Here is a 20,199-nt window from a genome sequence, read left to right as displayed (position 1 = left end):
ATTTTCTCTCAAAAAAAAAAACACAAAACGCAAGGAAAAACCCAATATAAAAACCCACATCCTCGTCTAACACCAAGCACACAAGAACCAGTTGTGAGTCTATCTCTTTTTGCTTTAAGCTTCTGCATCCTCTCTGGACTGGCATAGGTAGACCATTTCCATATGATTGTTCAAGTCAAGCCAGCTTAGCACGACTTCAGTCAACACTGGATTGATTGTTCAAGTCAAGCCAGCCATGTACGGACGATCATTGCGTCTCAACTCCACGCACCCAATACGGATGAGTAGCTTCCTAGTCCACGCGCGGCCGGATCCGAACTGGAAGACGACGCCAACGCCCAACTAGCTCAGCTGCTCAAGGCAATGCGTGAGCTTCAAGAGCAGAATGTTGAACAACAAAAACAAATTGACAAACATCAACGTTTGCAAGTAGAAGCACAGGCTCGGGAGGTCGAGCTGAAACAACAACTGGAAGATCGAGAGCGCGAGCTCATACATCATATGGAGGCCAGAGAGAGGAAGTTGAGGGAGCAGCTCGAGCTCTTAAGAAACAATGTCACTGGAGCTGATACCACCAGATTGATGCCTAAGATGTTCCAACCATTCTCAGCGGAAATACAAGTGGTGGAAATCCCTCGTAATTTTCGGGAACCCACCATTGATTCGTATGACGGGACGAGTGACCCACATGGTCACGTTTCGACTTTCCAAACACAAATGTTCATAAGTGGAGCTGATGATGCGTTGAGCTGCAAAATCTTTGTTGGGACCTTGAAGGGTGTAGCACATAAGTGGATTGCAGGGCTGCCTGCCAGATCAGTCACAAATTTTGAGGACATGGCAACCCGTTTCGTTGCCCAATTTGCAGCAAATATTGAGAAGCCTTTCCTATTAGCGGATTTGTTCGATATCCGCCAGCGCCCCATAGAATCCTTGAAAAGCTATCTAGCTCGATTCAACAATGCCACTCTCATGGTGATGGAGCCCAATGAAGATATTTTTGTTATGGCATTTGAGAAGGGTCTGAACTCGGGAGCTTTTAGTGAAGCTTTAACTTTGCGCAAGGAACATTCCAAGAATGAGATTCGGATGAGGGCAGAGAAGCACATCGAAGCCGAGGAGATAACACGAGAGAAGGGATCCAGGGAGATACGAAACAGAGACCGAGCTAACGAGGATCGTCGGGAAGGAGTGATGAAAAGGCTAGGGGGAGAAGGGTTCTCAAGAGGTGCCCAACTGGATCGAGGAGGCCGACCAGAGCGTGAAGTCTCTACCAGAAGAAACCCATGGGAAGAAAATTTCCCTCCTCAAATACTCAAGGAGGTCATGAACACTCAAATTATCAAGCGACCACCTCCAAACCCTCGTCCTATGGGGAGTGAGGCAAGATTATGGTGTGAGTACCATCGCACACAAGGACACGATACTGACAACTGTCGTACCCTTAAAATGCACATTGAAAAGTTGATACAAGAGGGTCACCTGGGGCGGTACGTTCAAGGAAGGGGTGGAGGCTGTAACACCTGTTTCGAATTATTTAATTATTTAATTGAGTCTAAGAGCTATTTAGGTGAGTTATATTATATATATATATATATATATATATATATATATAATATATAAGTGATTTATGGTGATTTGAGATGATTTATAAGAATGAGGTGTAGTGACTTATTTTATTGTTTAATAAAATAAGATTTGAAATTAGAATAATTATTGAGATGGGGCTGTTTTGTGAATTTAGAGATTTTAGTGGTATAAGTGGAATAAGATAAAATAGATAAGAGGAGATATAAATAGGAGAAGACCTAGTTTTAGAAAAACATTGTACGTACGATCAGTTTTTGGAAAATGGGAGAAAAAGCCAAGAGAATGGAGGAAAGCCTAGAGAGCTGCGATTTCTTCAAACTAAGGTAAGGGTGAGACTAACATTCAATTCTATTAATTCTGTAATTCAATCGGTTGTAAATAACAAGTGTAGGATTGGTTTTAGAGAATTTGAGAATTAGGGTTAAAGTGAGAAATTTGGGATTAATTGATGAAAAATTGTTAGATTGATGTAGAAATTGTTTACAGACCTTAGATAATCCATAGAATGATTACAGAAATTAGTTTTGAGCTTTAAACCATGTGAATAGGTGAATTTCCGTAAAAACTGCACTTCTACCCGAGCCAACATTCATCGCTCGCCTCCCAAGTGATGATCCTCGCCATAGCGAGTGATGAGCTTCATCGCTCGCCTCGCGAGTAACTTCTTCTCGCCTCGCGAGCCTTACCCTACAGCTCGCCATAGTGAGCAGTTCACTCGTCATAGCGAGTGTGACCAGTGAGTCAACATGATTTTTGTCGATTTGTCCCTTAAGTTGAACCTTAGATGATTTTGAGTGCCTGAATATGTATAATAATGATTAGGCAAGGTTTTAGATTGAGATTGGACCTGGGAAGGTTTAAAAATGGATTTTTGAGCGAAAAATGTCAAAATTCCCGAGAGCACCCATTCTTTGTTCGCCAAGACGAGCAGCTTACTCGCCAAGGCGAATAGCCATTTTCTGAACTCGCCATAGCGAGTAATATCCATCGCCTCGCGAGCTCCTGTAAGACAGAATGTCTGGTTTAGGTTAAATGCGATCTTTGTCACGCGAGTTGTTATGAGTTGAACCTGGGGATAGTAATGAGGAATATGTTTGATGTTAGTGACGATCTGTGAAGTTGTTGTATGATGATTTGATGATACTTATAATGTTATATAATTGGATATATGTTGCATGAAATTATGATTGATGATTGAGATGTTGATGACGTGCATTTGTAATTGTTATATATGATGATTCTTATTATTGAATGATGTTGTTCTGTTATTGTGATGAATATGGTTACTTGATGATTAATGAGAGAATATTACATTTCGTGAATGATGATGATATGAAGTTGTAATGAATGTATTTGATGATTATTGTTGATGTTGACTTGTTGCAAATTATATGATGTTGTTGCCTTGCTAATGTGATATATTAATATCATTAAGATGCTAATGTTGGTTTAAGTCGTTTGAGTTATAAGATGTCGGCCCAATTTATTGGAGTCATAAGAGATGTCTAAGTTGTTAAGTTTTTAGGATGTTGAGTCCATTGCATATTCATAATCTGAGATGTGGGAGGTGTAACGCCCTCTCTAATTATTTGATTATTTTAAATGAGTTTAGAATATACTTATATGATTTGTGTGATTTATATGATTTATTTTGATAAGTGATATTTTGTTATGATATATGTTATATATTTATTAATATAATATATATGTTATTTGATTTAAGAAATATATATATATATGTTATTTGATTTAGAAATATATATATATATATGCTATTTGATTTAGAAATATAATATATGTTATTTGGTTCAGAAATATACATGATTTGTTGTAGAAATATATATAATCTGTTATAGAAATATGTATGATTTGTTCTAGAAATATATGCCATTTGTTATAAAAATATATACATGATTTGTTGTAGAAATATATGTCATTTGCTATGGAAATATAAATGATTTGTTATGGAAATATATATATGTTATAGAGATATATTTGTTATTTATTATTGTTATAGAAATATTTTATATATATGTATATATTAGAATAGAATATTAATATTTGGATTTAAGAGAAAAATAAGTAGGTTAAAGATTTATATAAATAGGAGAGACCTAGTTTAGAAAAACATAACGTACGTACGACTGCTTTTGGAGAAAAGGGAGAAAAGCCAAGAGAAGAGGGAGAGACCTAGAGGGGCTGCGATTTCCTGATTATAAGGTAAGGGTGAGACTAACTTTGCAATTTTATTAAGTATGTGAATCAATGGTTAAGTTTAACATGAATTAGGATGAGTTTAAGAAGAATCGGAAATTAGGTCAAATTGATAGAATTGATGATTAAACGGTGGAAACTTGTTAAAAAGATGTAGAAATTGTCCTTAGACCTTAGATAATGATTTAGATGAATTCTGGAATTGAAATTAGGCTTTGAACCATGTTGTTTGATGGATTTTCGAGAAAACCCGTAGTCTGCCCGTGCTTCTGTTCATCGCTCGCCATGGCGAGCGATGATCCTCGCCTCGCGAGTGATGACCTTCATCGCTCGCCACGCGAGCCCTTTCCCTTCGCCTCGCGAGTTGTTTGGTGCAACTCGCCATGGCGAGCAACCCTTCCTCGCCTCGCGAGCTAAGGCAGAGAGCATGTTAGATTTTGTGTTTCGACCTTTTTAGTTGGACCTTGGATGCCTTAGAGTGCCTGAACATACCTAGTATTGATTAGGATTGAATGTAGGATCAGATTGAACCCAGAACAACACTAGTTTGGGAGATGAGTGGTACTCGCCATGGCGAGTAAGAACTCTCGCCTCGCGAGCACATCTAGAATTGAGTGCTTTTGAGGAATTTGAGACCTGAGTCGTTTGATTGGATTAGGAATGAAACTTTAGGTAGTAATGAGACCTATCTAAGATGTTAACTGTTATTTGTGAAGCTATATTGAAATGCTAATTGTTTATAATGTGATTTATTGATTGATTGCATTACTTGAATTATTATTGAATGATTAGGAAGTTGTTGAAAATGAATTGATATTAAGCTGTTGATATGATCTGATTATGCTGTTATTGTTATTTAACTAAGTTGCATGAGTTGTTGTTGATTATCATTTGATATTGTTATATCCTGAGATGTTTATGTGTCGCCTATGTTGCTGTTGTTGGTTATGTGAAATATTTATATGCCTTATGTGGAAGATGTTTGATGTTTAAGTTGTTGATGCTTCACATTAATATTGTTATGTTGTGAATTGCAATTGATATATTGATATCTCTCTATTGTTGTGTGATTTGACTGTGCTACTGCTATTATTTAACTAAGTGCATGATGTCTATATATATATTATGAAATGATGACGTTTAGCTCCAAATTATTGGATGCATGATGATATGTTGATTATGATGATTACGGTGTTTTGTTGTTAAGAGTCCATGCATAGCATTTCATTGAGCTTTGTCCTCACCACGATTAGGAGCTTTGTCCTCCGCACATTTTAGGAGCTTTGTCCTCCGCACGATAAAAGTATATTAATACTTATGATGACGATTGGTACCACATGCATATAAGTGTCTAAGTTGCATTGTCGCATATGTCGAGTCAAGGTCGTTGTTGATGAATTATCATCCATGAGTTGTTAAGTTGTCGATGAATTATCATCCATGAGTTTGTCGAGTTGTGTTCTACCCATGTGTTGTTAAAGAAGTACCTACGAAGATTATACGATGTGAATTATATGATGTTGACTAAAATATTGCTATGTTGTTTAACATGTTGATTATGATATTGTTATGTTGCTACATTGTTTAAGATATTGATTATGATATTGTTATGTTGCTACGTTGTTTAAGATAATGGTTATGATATTGTTAAGTTGTTATGATGTTGTGTATAATTGTTACTATTAAGTGATGAATATGTTGTTCTATATATGATTAATATTGTTAAGTGAATATTATGTTATGTTATTGATGATGATCGAATGTTGTGATTACTTGGTAATTGTTTATCAAAGATGCTATGATATTTAAGATGATATTGTTTAAGATGTTTATGTTGAAGATTTATGATGTTGATTTTGGTGTTAGTATGTGTTGATTATATTTTCATAAGATGATGAATACGTTGTTGTTATATTAATACAAGAAGATGAATATGTTGTTGTTATATTATCATATTATGAAGAGATGATGTATATATAATTATTATTATTATTAAGTGAATATCATGTTATGTTGTTATTATATTATTATATTATGACGAGATGATGTATATATAATTATTATTATTATTAAGTGAATATCATGTTACGTTGTTGTTATATTATTATAAGAAGATGTTTATGTTATGATGTAGATAATTATTACTATTAATAAGAGATGATTATATTGTGTTGTTTTAAAGTTATTAGCGATGATGATTACATGATGATATCTATGAGTTGTTAAGTGTACTTGATGATGTTTATGTTAAATTGATAAGTTGTCTTTTATTAATGAATTGATAATGAGATGTTGATGAATAATTATTATTATGAATTAATGATGTTGTTATGTTGTATATGAATTAGGATTAAGATGTTGTTATGCTATATATGAACTATGACTATGATGTGATGATCTATGTTTGTTACGATTTGGTTAATATGTGTTATATGATGATATTTATAATGTGATGAATATAAAGTAAATGATAATTAGAGGTTAGTTGGATTATTAAGAATTATACATTAAGAAGTATTATTGCTAATAGATGAAGTTATTTGTGTTGTTAAATATAATTATTGAATTATATGCTTGATATTATTGTTTTGTGAAATCTCACCCCTTCTGCTTGAAAATGTTGCTCTTCGTATGAGTAACTTGCAGGTATTACTGATTAGTAGGAGTGGTGGCTCAAGTGTCTTAGGTGCTCTGATACGTAATGGAATGGGAATTTTATTGTTGTCTTTCTATTCCTTACGTATTGTTTTAAGAAGAGTTATGACTATGTTTTTAGAATGGATTTTTATGACATAATTGTAAAGAGGCTTTAGTGCCAAAGGCTGTTTTGATTATTGAATAATTTCCGCTGCGAAGTATTAAAGACTTTTTAGTTATTGAATTTTAAAGGATAAATAGTTATTTATACAGTTTTTGATTTTAAGAAAAAAATGTGACATTCCGTTTAGGTGAATTACTCTGATTAAATAAATGAAATTTTCACGTTGGGAAAACGGGGTGTTACAGGAGGGCTTGATACTCTGTAATGTATATTTATACACAATCTGAGATAGGAGAGGGCTTGATGCTCTGGGAGCCTATTTACGCTCAATATGATTTGATTGGTACCACATGAATGATTAAGAGGTTGTAGTTGCATTTTTGTCAAGAAGGTCTAAGATGAATAAGAGGTCTAAGTTGCATTGTTAAGTTGAAGTTGCGTCGTGGTCGATTAAGTCATTCTCTAACTTTGAGTTGTTAATGAAAGATTATTTGATGATTCATGAAGTTGATTTAAGATATTATTATGATGTTGTTTGTGAATGTGACCATGATGATAATCATGAATATGTATTGTTGTGTATGATGAACATGTGTTATTGTCTTATGACGAATATATGATTATGATTAATAAGTGAATATTATGTTATATTGTATTTGATTATATTTGATAAATGATTATTATGTTATATTATATATGATTATGATTAATAAGTGAATATTATGTTATATTGTATTTGATTATATTTGATAAATGATTATTATGTTATATTATATATGATTATGATTAAAAAGTGAATATTATGTTATATTGTATTTGATTATATTTGATAAATGATTATTATGTTATATTATATATGATTATGATTAATAAGTGGATATTACGTTATATTGTATTTGAGTATATTTGATAAATGATTATCATGTTATATTATATATGATTATTATTTGATAAGTGATATTATGTCATATTGTATATGCTTATTATCAATAGGTGATGATTAAGTTGTGTTGTTATGTAATTATGAAATGATGATTATGTTGTATGACAAAGTTGATATTTATTGATGTGATGATTTATATTGGTTATGATTTGAATATTATGTGCTAAATGTTGATGTACAAAACATGATAGGGAATTAATGATGAATCGAAATTGATTTAAATTGTTAATACAGTACTATATGATTATATTACCATCTATGATTAGTTTTTAATGTTGTTAAATATAATTGTTGAATTATATGTTTAATATTATTGTTTGTGAAATCTCACCCCTTCTGCTTGGAAATGTTGCTCTTCGTATGAGTAACTTGCAGGTGAACGAGAGTAGGTCGCTGTGTTTGCCGTTGTGAGTGGCTATCCCTCACTGTGTCTTTTAGGTGCTCTGATACGTAACGGGATTGGATCTTTGTGGCTATTTTCTATTCCTTTACGTATTGATTTAATAAGGCATGCGTGTCAAAGACTTATCTATGTTAATGAATTTAATCCGCTGCAAAGTTTAAATTAATATGTTGCTGATTTTTGGGAAAGATAATTAGTTAAATTATCTCATTAATTATATTTTAGAAGTGTAACATTCCGTGATATGCTGTTTACTCTGATAGATATTTATGAAATTTTTACGTTGGGAAAACGGGGTGTTACAGAGGCTACCATAACAAAAGGACTGCTCCCAGTAGAAATTCAAGTCGATCCTCGAAGCGAGGTCGTGGAAAGGAGAAGCCTCAGGACAAAGAAGTTGAGGGAGGACACGAAAGGAACAACAGAGGCACGGTCAACACTATAGTAGGGGGATTTTCCGGAGCTGGGTCTACTAGCTCGGCCAGAAGAAGATATTCACGCTCCAACCAATCTTGCAACATGGTGGGAGTGTATGCTTTTAAAGAGCACCCTCAACTAGCTTTCACCTTCAATGATTTTGAAGGAATGTATCCTCATGATGACGACCCTTTAGTTATCTATGTATTCACGGTTGGTTTCCAAATCAAACGCACAATAGTAGACACAGGTAGCTCGGCGAATGTATTGTTTTGGGAAGTATTCAAAAAGCTAGATCTTCCCAAAGAGGTTATGAGGGAGCACCGAGGATTTGCTGGAGAATTGATGAGTCAATAATTATCTATTTTAATATAATATTTAAGTCTGTTTTATTTATATTTGAGTTTATTTTATTTAAGTTTATTTCCTTTTTAGAACTCTTTTACTACAATTGCAAGTTATTATATTTCAGGAACAAATATTCTAAAGATTGAGTCTTGGAGCAAAAGAAACGAGAATTGGAGCTGATTCATGCCAAAAATATAAAAGATCTTATACAAAAATATCTGGTGCAAGGATTGAGGACAAAAATATGAATATCTCATACAAAAATATCCTGTGCAAAGAATTTGAAGATCTTGTACAAAAATATAAAAGTGGCGCGCCCCATTATACCCTTTTGCTGCTTTTGCTTAGATTCTAAGTTACTCTATTTTAGTTTTCTTGTGGAACATTCTAGTGATGTAATTGCTTAGATTCTAAGTCGAATGTAAACTATAAATAGAGTAGCTAGCCATCACAAATATTCATCTTTTGTTCTCTGAAATAATAAGTGACAATTGTTTCTTTGAATAAAAGTTCACCTTTATTTTATGTTCTTCTTCTTCTTCTCTTCTATGTCTACAATGAACGTTAGTGACTAGACTTCTTCTTGTCTTGGGATTGTTGGATAAGTCTAAATGACATAATCCTAATCAAACCAAGCTTTAAACCTTAATCTTATGTAACCCTAATCTCTAATCTAAATTCACCGCTTTAACATGAATTAACCATTATCAAACTGTGGAAACGAAAGTGGAGGGTTTGATAATTGTTAATCCATCATCTCAAATATCAATTCATAAAACGAAAGTGGAGCTTTGATATTCGAACAAGTGAATTTAGACAAAGATTGTAAAGGCAGCAAAATAGTCTTTACAATCTTTGAGACATATAGTTTCGAACTTCAAGGATTTTAAATTGTGATCAAGTCAGCGAAATAGGCTTGGTTACAACTTAGGACCAAAATCTAATAGTAATCAAGTCAGCGAAATAGGCTTGGTTGCTAGAGGAACAAAAGAGAAACTGTCTTTAGAAGTTAGGTCTAACATAAGGTTATAAGTTTAATAGTTTGGTTTGTGAAGGACTTGTCAATTAGATGAACCAATAATCCCAAGACACCTCTTTTATTTTTATTATTATTTTCTTTTAAACAAAAATACAACTTTCTACCTTCTAAACTTTCAATCTAATCATTATTTAAAGTTAATTGAATTCATAACTCCCTGTCGGAACGATACTCTATTTTTACTACTTCGATAGAACCGTGCACTTGCGGTTTTATCCCATCAAGAATCAGTCGAAATCATTGGATACGTAGACTTACGCACCACATTTGGGGAGGGCGAGAATGCAAAAACTATAGTTGTAAAGTACATTGTGGTTGATGCAGGATCCTCCTACAACATCATTTTAGGAAGACCAACGTTGAATGGCTTGGAATCAGTTACGTCGACCGCACACTTGTGTATGAAATATCCGTTGGAAGATGGTCGTGTGGGAGTCGACAAAGGAGATCAACTCACTGCCAGAAAATGGTACGAGGATAGCTTGAGAAACAAAGGAATTTAAAGGAGGAGTGGCATGACCTTGTCAAGAGAGATGGAGGAAGAGATGAAATGTACGCTAAGGAAAAACCTAGATGTGTTCGCATGGTCGGACAAAGACATGCCAGGAATAGACCCAAATTTCATATGTCATCGACTAGCCATTGATCCAATGGCAAGGGTTGTACAACAAAGAAAGCGTAAGATGGGTATGGAGAAACAAAAGGCAGTACAAGAGGAGACCCACAAGCTGGTAGAAGCAAAGTTTATTAGAGAGGTAAAGTAGCCCACATGGTTGGCCAACGTGGTGATAGTTAAGAAGCTCTCAGGAAAATGGAGAATGTGCACGGACTACACTAATCTAAATAAGGTGTGTCCCAAGGATGCTTATCCCCTGCCGAGCATAGATCAACTGGTACATAACACTTCAAGGTATGACCTTCTTAGCTTCATGGATGCTTACTCGGGCTACAACAAAATTCGAATGCACCTAGAGGATGAAGAAAAGACAGCTTTTATGACAGACAAAGCTAATTATTGTTACAAAGGTATGCCATTTGGGTTGAGGAATACTGGAGCTACTTTTCAAAGATTGGTGGATAAAGTCTTCAAGAGTGAGATAGGCAAGACGATCGAGGTGTATGTAGATGACATGGTGGTGAAATCGACAAAATAAGATGATCATCAAGGCATCCTCAACAAGGTATTTGACTTGCTTAAGAGGCACGATATCAAGTTTAACCTAGAGAAATGTTCATTTGGAGTACAAGCAGGAAAGTTTTTAGGCTTCATGCTTACTAGGAGGGGAGTAGAGGTCAATCCAGAAAAGTGCAAGGCCATCATGGATATGAGGAGTCCAACTGATGCGAAGGAGGTACAAAAACTGACTGGGAGGATTGCTTCACTCACGAGGTTTTTATCATGCTCGGCTGATAAAAACCTACCTTTTTTCCAATTGCTGCCAAAAAATGAAAATTTTTGTTGGACGGAAGAGTGTGAGGGAGCTTTTCAAAAGCTAAAGGAATTTTTGACAACCCCACCCATCCTAGTGAAACCTAAGCTAAGCGCTCCCCTCATACTCTACTTGGCAGTATCTGAGCATGCCTGCAGCTCAGCGTTAGTTCAAGAAGTAAGAAAGGAGCAAAAACCAGTGTACTTTACGAGCAAAGTGCTACATGGAGCGGAGGTACGATATCAGAAGATTGAAAAGGTCGCATTAGCTCTAGTATCATCAGCTAGGAAGTTGAGACCATATTTTCAAAGTCATACTATAATAGTTCGGACTAATCAACCAATTCGGCAAGTACTGCAAAAGCCAGACCTGGCAGGAAGGATGATAGAATGGTCGGTAGAATTGTCTGAGTTTGGCAGATTTCCTTGTAGAAATGACTGCAGAAAAGGGAAGCATGGAAGCGGCTAAATGGGTATTATCGGTAGATGGTTCATCCAACCTTAAAGGAAGCGGAGCAGGAGTAACGTTGGAAGGACCATACGGGGTGTTAATAGAGCAATCTTTAAGGTTTGACTTCAAATCAAGTAACAACCAAGCTGAGTATGAAGCTTTGTTTGCCGGAATGCGTTTAGCTCTCAAAGTAGTAGTTAAGGAGCTGGAGGCAAAGAGTGACTCTCAGCTAGTCTTCAGGCAGGTCACAGGAAACTTCCAAACAAAGGACCCTCAACTTTTGATGTATCTCGAGAGCGTCATGTACTTAACTCAAAAATTTGTAAGTTTCAAATATTACATGTGCCTAGAGAGCAGAACGGTAGAGCAGACTTGTTGGCTAAGTTGGCTAGCACCAAGCGACAAGGGAATAATAGATCAGTGATTCAAGAGACTTTGAAACAACCAAGTATTGAGCAGAAGGAATTTCTTTTTCTTACAGAAGATTTCAAGTCATGGATGGGACATATCATTCGTTATCTAAAGGATGATCAGCTTCCAATGGAGGAGGAACAGGCGTCTAAAGTAAAGAAAAGGGCAATCAAGTTTGTTGTTATCGCATATCAACTCTTCATAAGGGGTTTCTCTAGCCCACACTTGAAGTGCTTAGCTCCCCAGCAGGCCGAGTATGTCATAGCTGAGGTCGATGAAGGGGTATGTGGAACTCACATTGGGGGAAGAGCCTTAGCAGCAAAAGTACTTAGAGCAGGATATTATTGGCCGACCATGAAAGAAGATTGCTCCAAGTACGTCAAGAAGTGTGACAAGTGTCAGCGATTTTCTAAAAGCTCATCCTGAATACCTAAGTTCAGTGATTTCGCCTTGGCCTTTTTTCAAATGGGGAGTGGATATCCTGGGTCCGTTCCCTCTAGCACAGGGTCAGTTGAAGTTTTTGATTGTGGCAGTGGACTACTTCACAAAGTGGATTGAGGTTGAGCTAGTGGCCACTATTACGGCAGATAGGATCAAGAAGTTTTATTGGAAGAAGATTATTTGCAATTTTGGTCTCCCCGCAGTTTTGGTTACTGACAAAGGAACTCAATACGCTAGCTCATCTATGGCAAATTTCTGCAAGGAATGGGGGATAAAACTTAATTTTACCTTGGTCAAGCACCCACAGTCGAATGGTCAAGCTGAGTCAGCAAACAAGGTAATTTTGCAAGGTTTAAAGAAGAGATTGGAGGCAGCCAAAGGACTATGGGTAGAGGAGTTACCAATGGTAATGTGGTCATATCACACCACCCCACACTCATCCACACAGGAAACTCCCTTCAGGATAGTGTATGGATCAGATGCTATGATTCCAATTCAAGTCATGGAACCAAGCGCAAGAGTCCTTTTTGCACAGGAAGAAGTGAACAATAGTAACCTACTGAACAACTTAGACTTCCAGGAAGAAGTTCGAGCGCGAGCTCAAGTGAAGGAGGAAGCTTGTAAGAGAAGAGCAGAACAGAGGTATGACACAAAGGTAAGAATGAGAAGTCTTAAGCAAGGGGACTTAGAGCTGAGGAAAAGGCCATGAGTAGAGCACCTAGGGAAATTGCACGCACACTAGGAAGGACCTATTAGAGTGAAAGACGAGGTGGGAAAAAGAGCTTACCGTTTGGAGCGTTTGGATGGAAAAAAGGTGTCACGCACTTGGAATGCAGCGAACCTTCGTTATTACTTCAGCTAAGGGGAGCAAATCGAGGGAAATGGCCAAATCTTATGTTTATTTTTATTATGGCTAGCCTAGTATGTTAAGAGCAGAGGCGTTATACCAATAGTCGTCTAGTATGTTAGAAGTAGAGCTCTAAATGAAGGCATTATGCCAATAGTTGTTGGATATTTGTAATGTTCTTCTACCTTTTTTTTATATAATATTAAATCAAGGCCATTTTCCTGCAGGATACATCAAATCTACGTTATAGGAAATGATCCGTTAAAGACTTTCCTTGACGTCTTAATAAGGGTAGCCGAGTAGAGCTGCGCCTTCAAGACCTAAGCGAGTATCAGTATAGACCCAACCCTTAGGAAAATCTACGTTATACGGATTGATCCGTTAGAGACTTTCCTTGACGTCTTAATAAGGGTAGCTGAGTAGAGCTACGCCTTCAAGACCTAAGCGAGTATCGGTATAGACCCGACCCTTAGGCAAATCTACGTTAAAGGGATTGATCCGTTAGAGACTCTCCTTGACGTCTCAATGATGATGGTCGAGTAGAACCACACCTTCAAGACCTGAGCGAGTATCGGTGTGGACCCGACCCTTGGATAAATCTACGTGGTAGGAAAAATGCATAGTAAAAGAGAGCATGCGGAAGTACAAAACAATAACGAGAGGTACCATAGTAATTTGAAAGTGAAATAGTACAACATAGTTTGGCCCAAAAGTTACCTAATGCAATGTCTGAAACGGCCTTACAGGAAAGTGAAATAGTACAACATAGGTTGTCCCAAAAGTGACCTAATGCAATGGTCGGAACGACCTTACAGGAAAATGAAATAATATAAGTCCAAATACAGCACTATAAACGTCAGCCTTCCCGAGACCCCACAACGTCTCCGCTAGTCTGGATGGATCCCGTCAAGATCTAGGCTCAGAAATTTCTCATGAACTCGTCCAAGAGCATCATGAAAGCCATTTTCATAATCAACTACCCCTTGACTAGTCAATTTAGAGAGCCTAGCTTGCGCCTTGTCTCGCTCTTCCTAGGCGGAGACCATAAGAGACTGAATTTTAGTTTTGGCTTTCTCTAGAGCCTGATACTTCTCACTAGAGATTTGAAAATCCGACAAGGCCTTCGCCAACTTACTAGTAGCACGGTTATACGAATTCTCCAATTCCGTGCACCGTTCCTCAAGTGAAGCGATCTTATCTTTCAATGATTGTAAAATGTCGAGGTACTCCTAGCGTTGGCCCAGACTCTCGGTGGAGTTAGCTAGTGCACTCGCCCAGAGAGAGTATGCTCTCATGGCTTTCAGAGACTCGTTGATTCCAAGCTTTTTCATCTTTGCTTTGTCTCCTTGCTTGGATACCTCATTCCAAGCATGGTTAAAGGGAAATTCAACGTCCCACAATGAGGAGTCCTCAGCTCCAGACTTGAAAGTCGCTAGCTCAGATCGCCAAGTTCCAGGTGAACCCACATAAGAAGCAAGCTCTGAAGCCTCTGGCTCAACATGTTCCTCAACGACTTCAGGGATCACTACCATAGAAGAATTTAGACGACGTTTTTTGGAGCTCGTCTTTGAATGTGGATCTTTTGGGTGAGCAGTAGAACATCCAATGTGCTCATCTTGTCTAGGGTTGGAGTGAGCGATCCCCTGCACCACGGCTTGTTGAGCCCTAGCAGCACGAAGCTCTTCCTTAGCGAATGGTGTCATCCTAGTTGATCCTGCAAAAAAAAAATGTAAAAGTGTTAGTTTAATCATGGTCACAATTGAGGAGGAGATGCAAAAAATTCTTATATATATATATTAAAAGCGAAAAAGAGAATTAAAACGGCAGGGGAAGAATAATTACTCAACAAGGAGGTTAGTTTCACGCGGTCGCGCTCTCTTTCAAGCATTTCTGAGGCATGGACAGGCGTAGCCTGACGTACCAGTGAGATCAACTAGTCGTCTGCATCCGATTTTGGTAGAGTGCGAAGTCTAATTTTAGAACGAGGGTTCTCCGTCCAGTATAAAGGACATAGAGGATCTCTAGACTCGTCGTGAAACAATCAAGGAAATTTGGGCCCGGGACGGACGCGGAAGAATTTCTCTTTAAAACTATGTATTCCTTTCCAGGAGGCATGATAGGGTCGGACAAGGGGGCGACCAAAAAAGTTACTCATGTACACCCAAGAGTTGTTACTTATCTTAGCTAGGAAAAAGCTAAAGAATGCATAGGCAGATGGTGAAAAACTGATTCCACCGCAACTAACTTCAAAAGAGCGCACGAAAGACCACGCCCTTGGATGAAGTTGGGTAGGAGCTACATTAAGGATTCGAAGGATAATATTCTGTGAAGGGCAGCCGAACACCCAATTTTTTAAAGAATCAATCATATACATAGGTATAATATTCTGTCTTTGGGTTATGTGGAGAATGATACAGAAACTCTCCATTCTCGCAAGGGAAGATGTCAAAGAAACTTTCCGGGAGGGATTCACTAGACACGGATAAAGTTTAAAGGTGCTGTTATAGTCGACATAAATGGAGGAGTGACAAACTTCCTCGGCCACCGAATCAGGATCACTTTCTTCCGACATGGCTGCGGAGGACGTGTCAGAAATGGAGGGAGGGTCAGAGGAGCTAGATGTGGATTGATCACTCATGGAAGATTGAATGCACTAGTTCCTGACACAAACAAATATATAGTTATTATTGTGTGTACATGACATGTTGCTAGACAGATATACTGGTATCATTAAGTGAAGAATTAGTAAAAAAAAATGCAGCCATAAGCTTCCTATCCTTTCGTTCCTACCCGTCCATTTTGTACTAAATCACAATTTAAGTGTTTCTTCTCTCCTAGAAGAACACGTGAATGTCTTGAAGGTGAGAGGAAGATTAAAGTCTGGGTCCTTTAGGATACAAAAGTTTTTTCAGTTAACTATGTGAAAAGTGGGAAATCTTAAAGTCATTACTTGGTAGTACTTTGTTACATAGTAGGTCCACGTGAATGTAAATGGGAAGTGCAACTAGCTAGTAGCTACACACATTGCTATGGCCATATTTCTAAAGATACTTCAATACCAAAGCTAAATAACATGGAAGTACATGCACATGTTCTTTTTCTACTGGACCTCTTACCCCACTCATCTCCTTCCCTTATACTCGTCCTTGTTGGTATGTTGACGAACCGTTCCTATATGAAGATGAAGAAGGGTGAGGGTGAAAGAACCAAATACAAGGACGAGTTGGTGGCGTCCTTTTGGAAGTGTGAGTTGACTCGGTGAGTCAAGTAGGCCGAGTGTGTACGTTAGTTTGGGTTTGGAATGAGTGAGGTGACTCGGTGAACCAAGCAGGCCGAGTGTGTTTGTTGTTTTGGGAGGTGTGGATACGGGTGGCACAACTCTACCAACAACATTATATGGTTTTAGATGCAAAATTAACATTTGTGTCTTAGGAAGGGATGAATTAACTACGGTAAAAGCATGAAAAATTACAAGTACTTGGGCCATTCATGAAGGCTACATGTAAAAATAAGTGATTGGTGATTTTACCTGAGTGATAGGAGTTGAAGGAACCAAGTAAGCTTTCCAACAGGAACCAAATCATCAGAGAGTAAAATGAAATGGTGACAAAGTAGTAGTGTGAAAATGAGGAGGTAAAAAGTTAGTATATATAGGGAGGAAAATAATAAAGGGTGTGGTGGGGGCCGTTGAATAATTATGAAGGTAAAGAAGCATTAATGAGGTGGGTATAATGATGGGACAAGACATGATAAAGGACAAATAAGTTTGAATCAAATTAGTGTTTACAACTCGGTCACGAACTAGTTATTTGATGGACGGCGAATCGGTATGAGTCGTTTGAGCAAAGAACAAACGTTTACGCCTTAACAGGCTTCACGTTTGGTGGACTATGGACTGGTACGGATCGACCGGATTAAAGAACAAACGTCTACGCCTTAACAGACTTCACGCTTGGTGGACTGTGGACTGGTACGGATCGACCATATTAAAGAACAAACGTCTACACCTTAACAAGCTTGACGCTTGGTGGACTGTGAACTGGCATGGGTAGACCATTTCCATTTGATTGTTCAAGTCAAGCCAGCTCAGCATGACTTCAGTCAACATTGGATTGATTGTTCAAGTCAAGTCAGCCAGTTCAGCACGTCTTCAGTCAACACTGGGTTGATAGTTCAAATCAAGTCAGCCAGCTCATATCATCTTAACTTAATACCACGTGTCATGTACGGACGATCATCGCGTCTCAACTCCACGCGCCCGATACGGATGAGTTGCTTCCTAGTCCACGCGCGGCCGTACTCAAAGGAGGCAACCAATAGGAGGCTCTGGATCACAACTTAATGGGCCTAGAATGATCAGAGAAAGGCCCATTAAGCCAACACTTTGAGGGCTATAAAAGGGGGAAGTTTAGATCTTATGGGACAGATTCCAGATGGTGAAAAACAGTATATTATTCATTTACTTCTGAAGAGTGCTCTTGAGACTCCACCTAAAACATTTCACTGAACAGCTCATCTGTTGTAATTAACTTATGTTTACATACATGAACACTCTCCAATCGCATTTGTCTAGCCATTGATGCTCTGGGACACCCACCATCTTCATTCATCCTTGGGAGCAAACTACCTTCAAGCGTTTGAATGGATCAGAGATATAAAGAGGGATGATGATACAGCTGAAATGTATGAAGCTGCGTCTGAGCACCATCCACCCCAACTTGGGGTACCTATATATACACACTAAACATGAAAAAAAGAGCAATAAATCTATGATACGTGTCAACATTCTATTAATTATATTTATTATTGTATGTGACTATACTTGACATTGAGACAAACATTACTTGCCATGTTAAAAAATGGACCTTTGATCCTGCTTAGTTGGAAAGAGACAAAAATGAAAACAGTTCTACAATTCCCTTAAAAAAGATCACTGTAGAAAGAAAAAATTACACTAACAAATGATCTAAAATTAAAGTACAATATTATATTGCTAATAAAGTTTTTACTATGGAGTGGCCCGCTTAAGATGCATTCATTGCTAAGACAATAGCTTTTTTTTTTTTGAAATAAACTAAGACAATAGCTAAGTACACATATTTAATTCTTGATTTGGCTCTTTAAGACCATGTGACATGCATCTTCCGTCAAGTACGTTTTACTATACAAAGCTGAAAGCCCAGCCCACATATACCTTCCTCAAGATTTTTTTTTTTTTTTTGAGAAAAGATGCTTATAGCATTTCATTAATAATAATAGGTTCAATACATAATGGGATTGCATAATAAATAATTGGACTAGCTAGGGAAGTGGCTTCTCTTGCTAAAACATGAGCCGCCGCATTCGCTTGTCGCCTAATAAACTCTACCTGGGAGTTTGTAAAGGAGGTGGAAAAAATCTCTCGGCACGCGTCAATAATATTTCCAAATTCTGTAACGTCGATCGTACGGGAGTAAAAAGCATCTCGAGTGATTTTTGAATCAAGTTCAAAGTCTATATTATCAAAATACATATCTTGCATCCATTGCATAGCATGATATAGACCCAACGCTTCACCGATAGCTACAGGAAATAATTGATCAAATTGCAACACTTTTGCTAGCACAAAAGTTCAAGAATCATCACGTATACACACGCCGATACCTGTCCTCTGAAATTGTGCTGAAAACGCCGCATCGACATTGCACTTGAATCTCCCACTGCTCGGTGGTGTCCATTTCAGGTTACCATGACCTGCTGGCCTGTTATGGTGATGTGCGTGAGCCTGCAAAGGGACAGCAGATTGCTGGTGTTGTGCGTGAAGCTGCAAGGGAACAGCAGGCTATTGTTGCTGCACATCCTCCTGCAGAAACGTTGCTGGTTGCAGCGTGATTGCTTCTTCCCAATCTGCAATCAAGTTTCGAGCTCTGTCAACAACTTGTACACTGTTCTCATCAACGTTCTCCCAAATTTTAAGGTTCCGGTGCTTCCACAAACTCCAACAAGTAGCAGCAAAGCGTTGTTTAATATTTCTGGACAGATTCTGGAGTATAGAGAAAATAGTATTTGCAGCAGAATCGGAATGAATGGCTGCATGTTGAACATCATGCCAAATTCCTGCAGAATTCCAAACATGGATAGAAAAAGGACATTCAAACAACAGATGATTTAAATCTTCATGATCAGCACCGCAACTTTCACAATTCGTCGGACACGAGACCCCTTTATCTTGCAAACGAACTCAAGTCGGTAAGCATCCCCGACACATACACCATAAGAGATTTTTCACCTTTGGCGAAACTTTCAAATACCAAATATGCTGCCAATTACCTGGCCTACGAAGATGGGAAACATCAATTAATTCTTCCACATATAAACGATATGCACTCCGCACCGAATAACAACCATTTCTTTCCGCTTTCCAAACAAGACAATCGTTGGTAACTTGATCATACAGGGGCGTATGTAAAATCGCTTCAGCTATGTCATTACTAAACATCTGTTGAACAAGAGGCTCATTCCAACTCTTACCATGTTGAGACAATAAATTTTGGACAGTAAAATCATGGATATAAGAACCTCCAGGGATGTTACCATTGATAGACTCACCGTTAGCCAGCCATGGTGTGTCAAGAATAGGGATAGTCGCCCCAGAGCCAATACTCCACCTTGCTCCGCCTCGGACAATGAAACGGGAACGTAAAATACTCCGCCAAACATAACTCGGATTGTGACCAATGGTAGCATGAAGAAAGGATTTAGATGGAAAGTATCTAGCTTTAAAAATACGAGAGACTAGGGACTGAGGCTCCGAGAGAAATTTCCACGCTTGTTTACCAAGCATTGCTAGATTGAAGGCCGAAAGATCCTTGAAACCCATTCCCCCATGAGATTTGTGCATGGACAACTTTTCCCAACTCAACCAA

At 37.8% G+C, this 20,199-nt stretch overlaps 2 protein-coding genes across 2 annotated transcripts; both read left to right on the top strand.

The window, feature by feature from the left end:
- Positions 1-363: 363 nt before the first annotated feature.
- LOC112420105 (uncharacterized) lies at positions 364-8,685 on the top strand. The gene is made up of 2 exons (XM_024778740.2): positions 364-1,490; positions 8,217-8,685. Exons 1-2 carry the CDS (start codon positions 364-366, stop codon positions 8,683-8,685), a joined length of 1,596 nt encoding a protein of 531 aa, XP_024634508.2.
- Positions 8,686-11,578: 2,893 nt separating this feature from the next.
- On the top strand, positions 11,579-13,156 carry LOC112420104 (uncharacterized). The gene is made up of 3 exons (XM_024778739.1): positions 11,579-11,898; positions 11,946-12,288; positions 12,371-13,156. The coding sequence occupies exons 1-3, from the start codon at positions 11,579-11,581 to the stop codon at positions 13,154-13,156; spliced, it is 1,449 nt and encodes a 482-aa protein (XP_024634507.1).
- The last annotated feature ends 7,043 nt before the right edge of the window (positions 13,157-20,199 follow it).

This window comes from Medicago truncatula, chromosome 3, assembly GCF_003473485.1.
Source record: "Medicago truncatula cultivar Jemalong A17 chromosome 3, MtrunA17r5.0-ANR, whole genome shotgun sequence".
Lineage (NCBI taxonomy): Eukaryota > Viridiplantae > Streptophyta > Magnoliopsida > Fabales > Fabaceae > Medicago > Medicago truncatula.
Note: the sequence above shows the minus strand (reverse complement) of the source record. Positions and strands in the feature narration are given on the sequence as shown.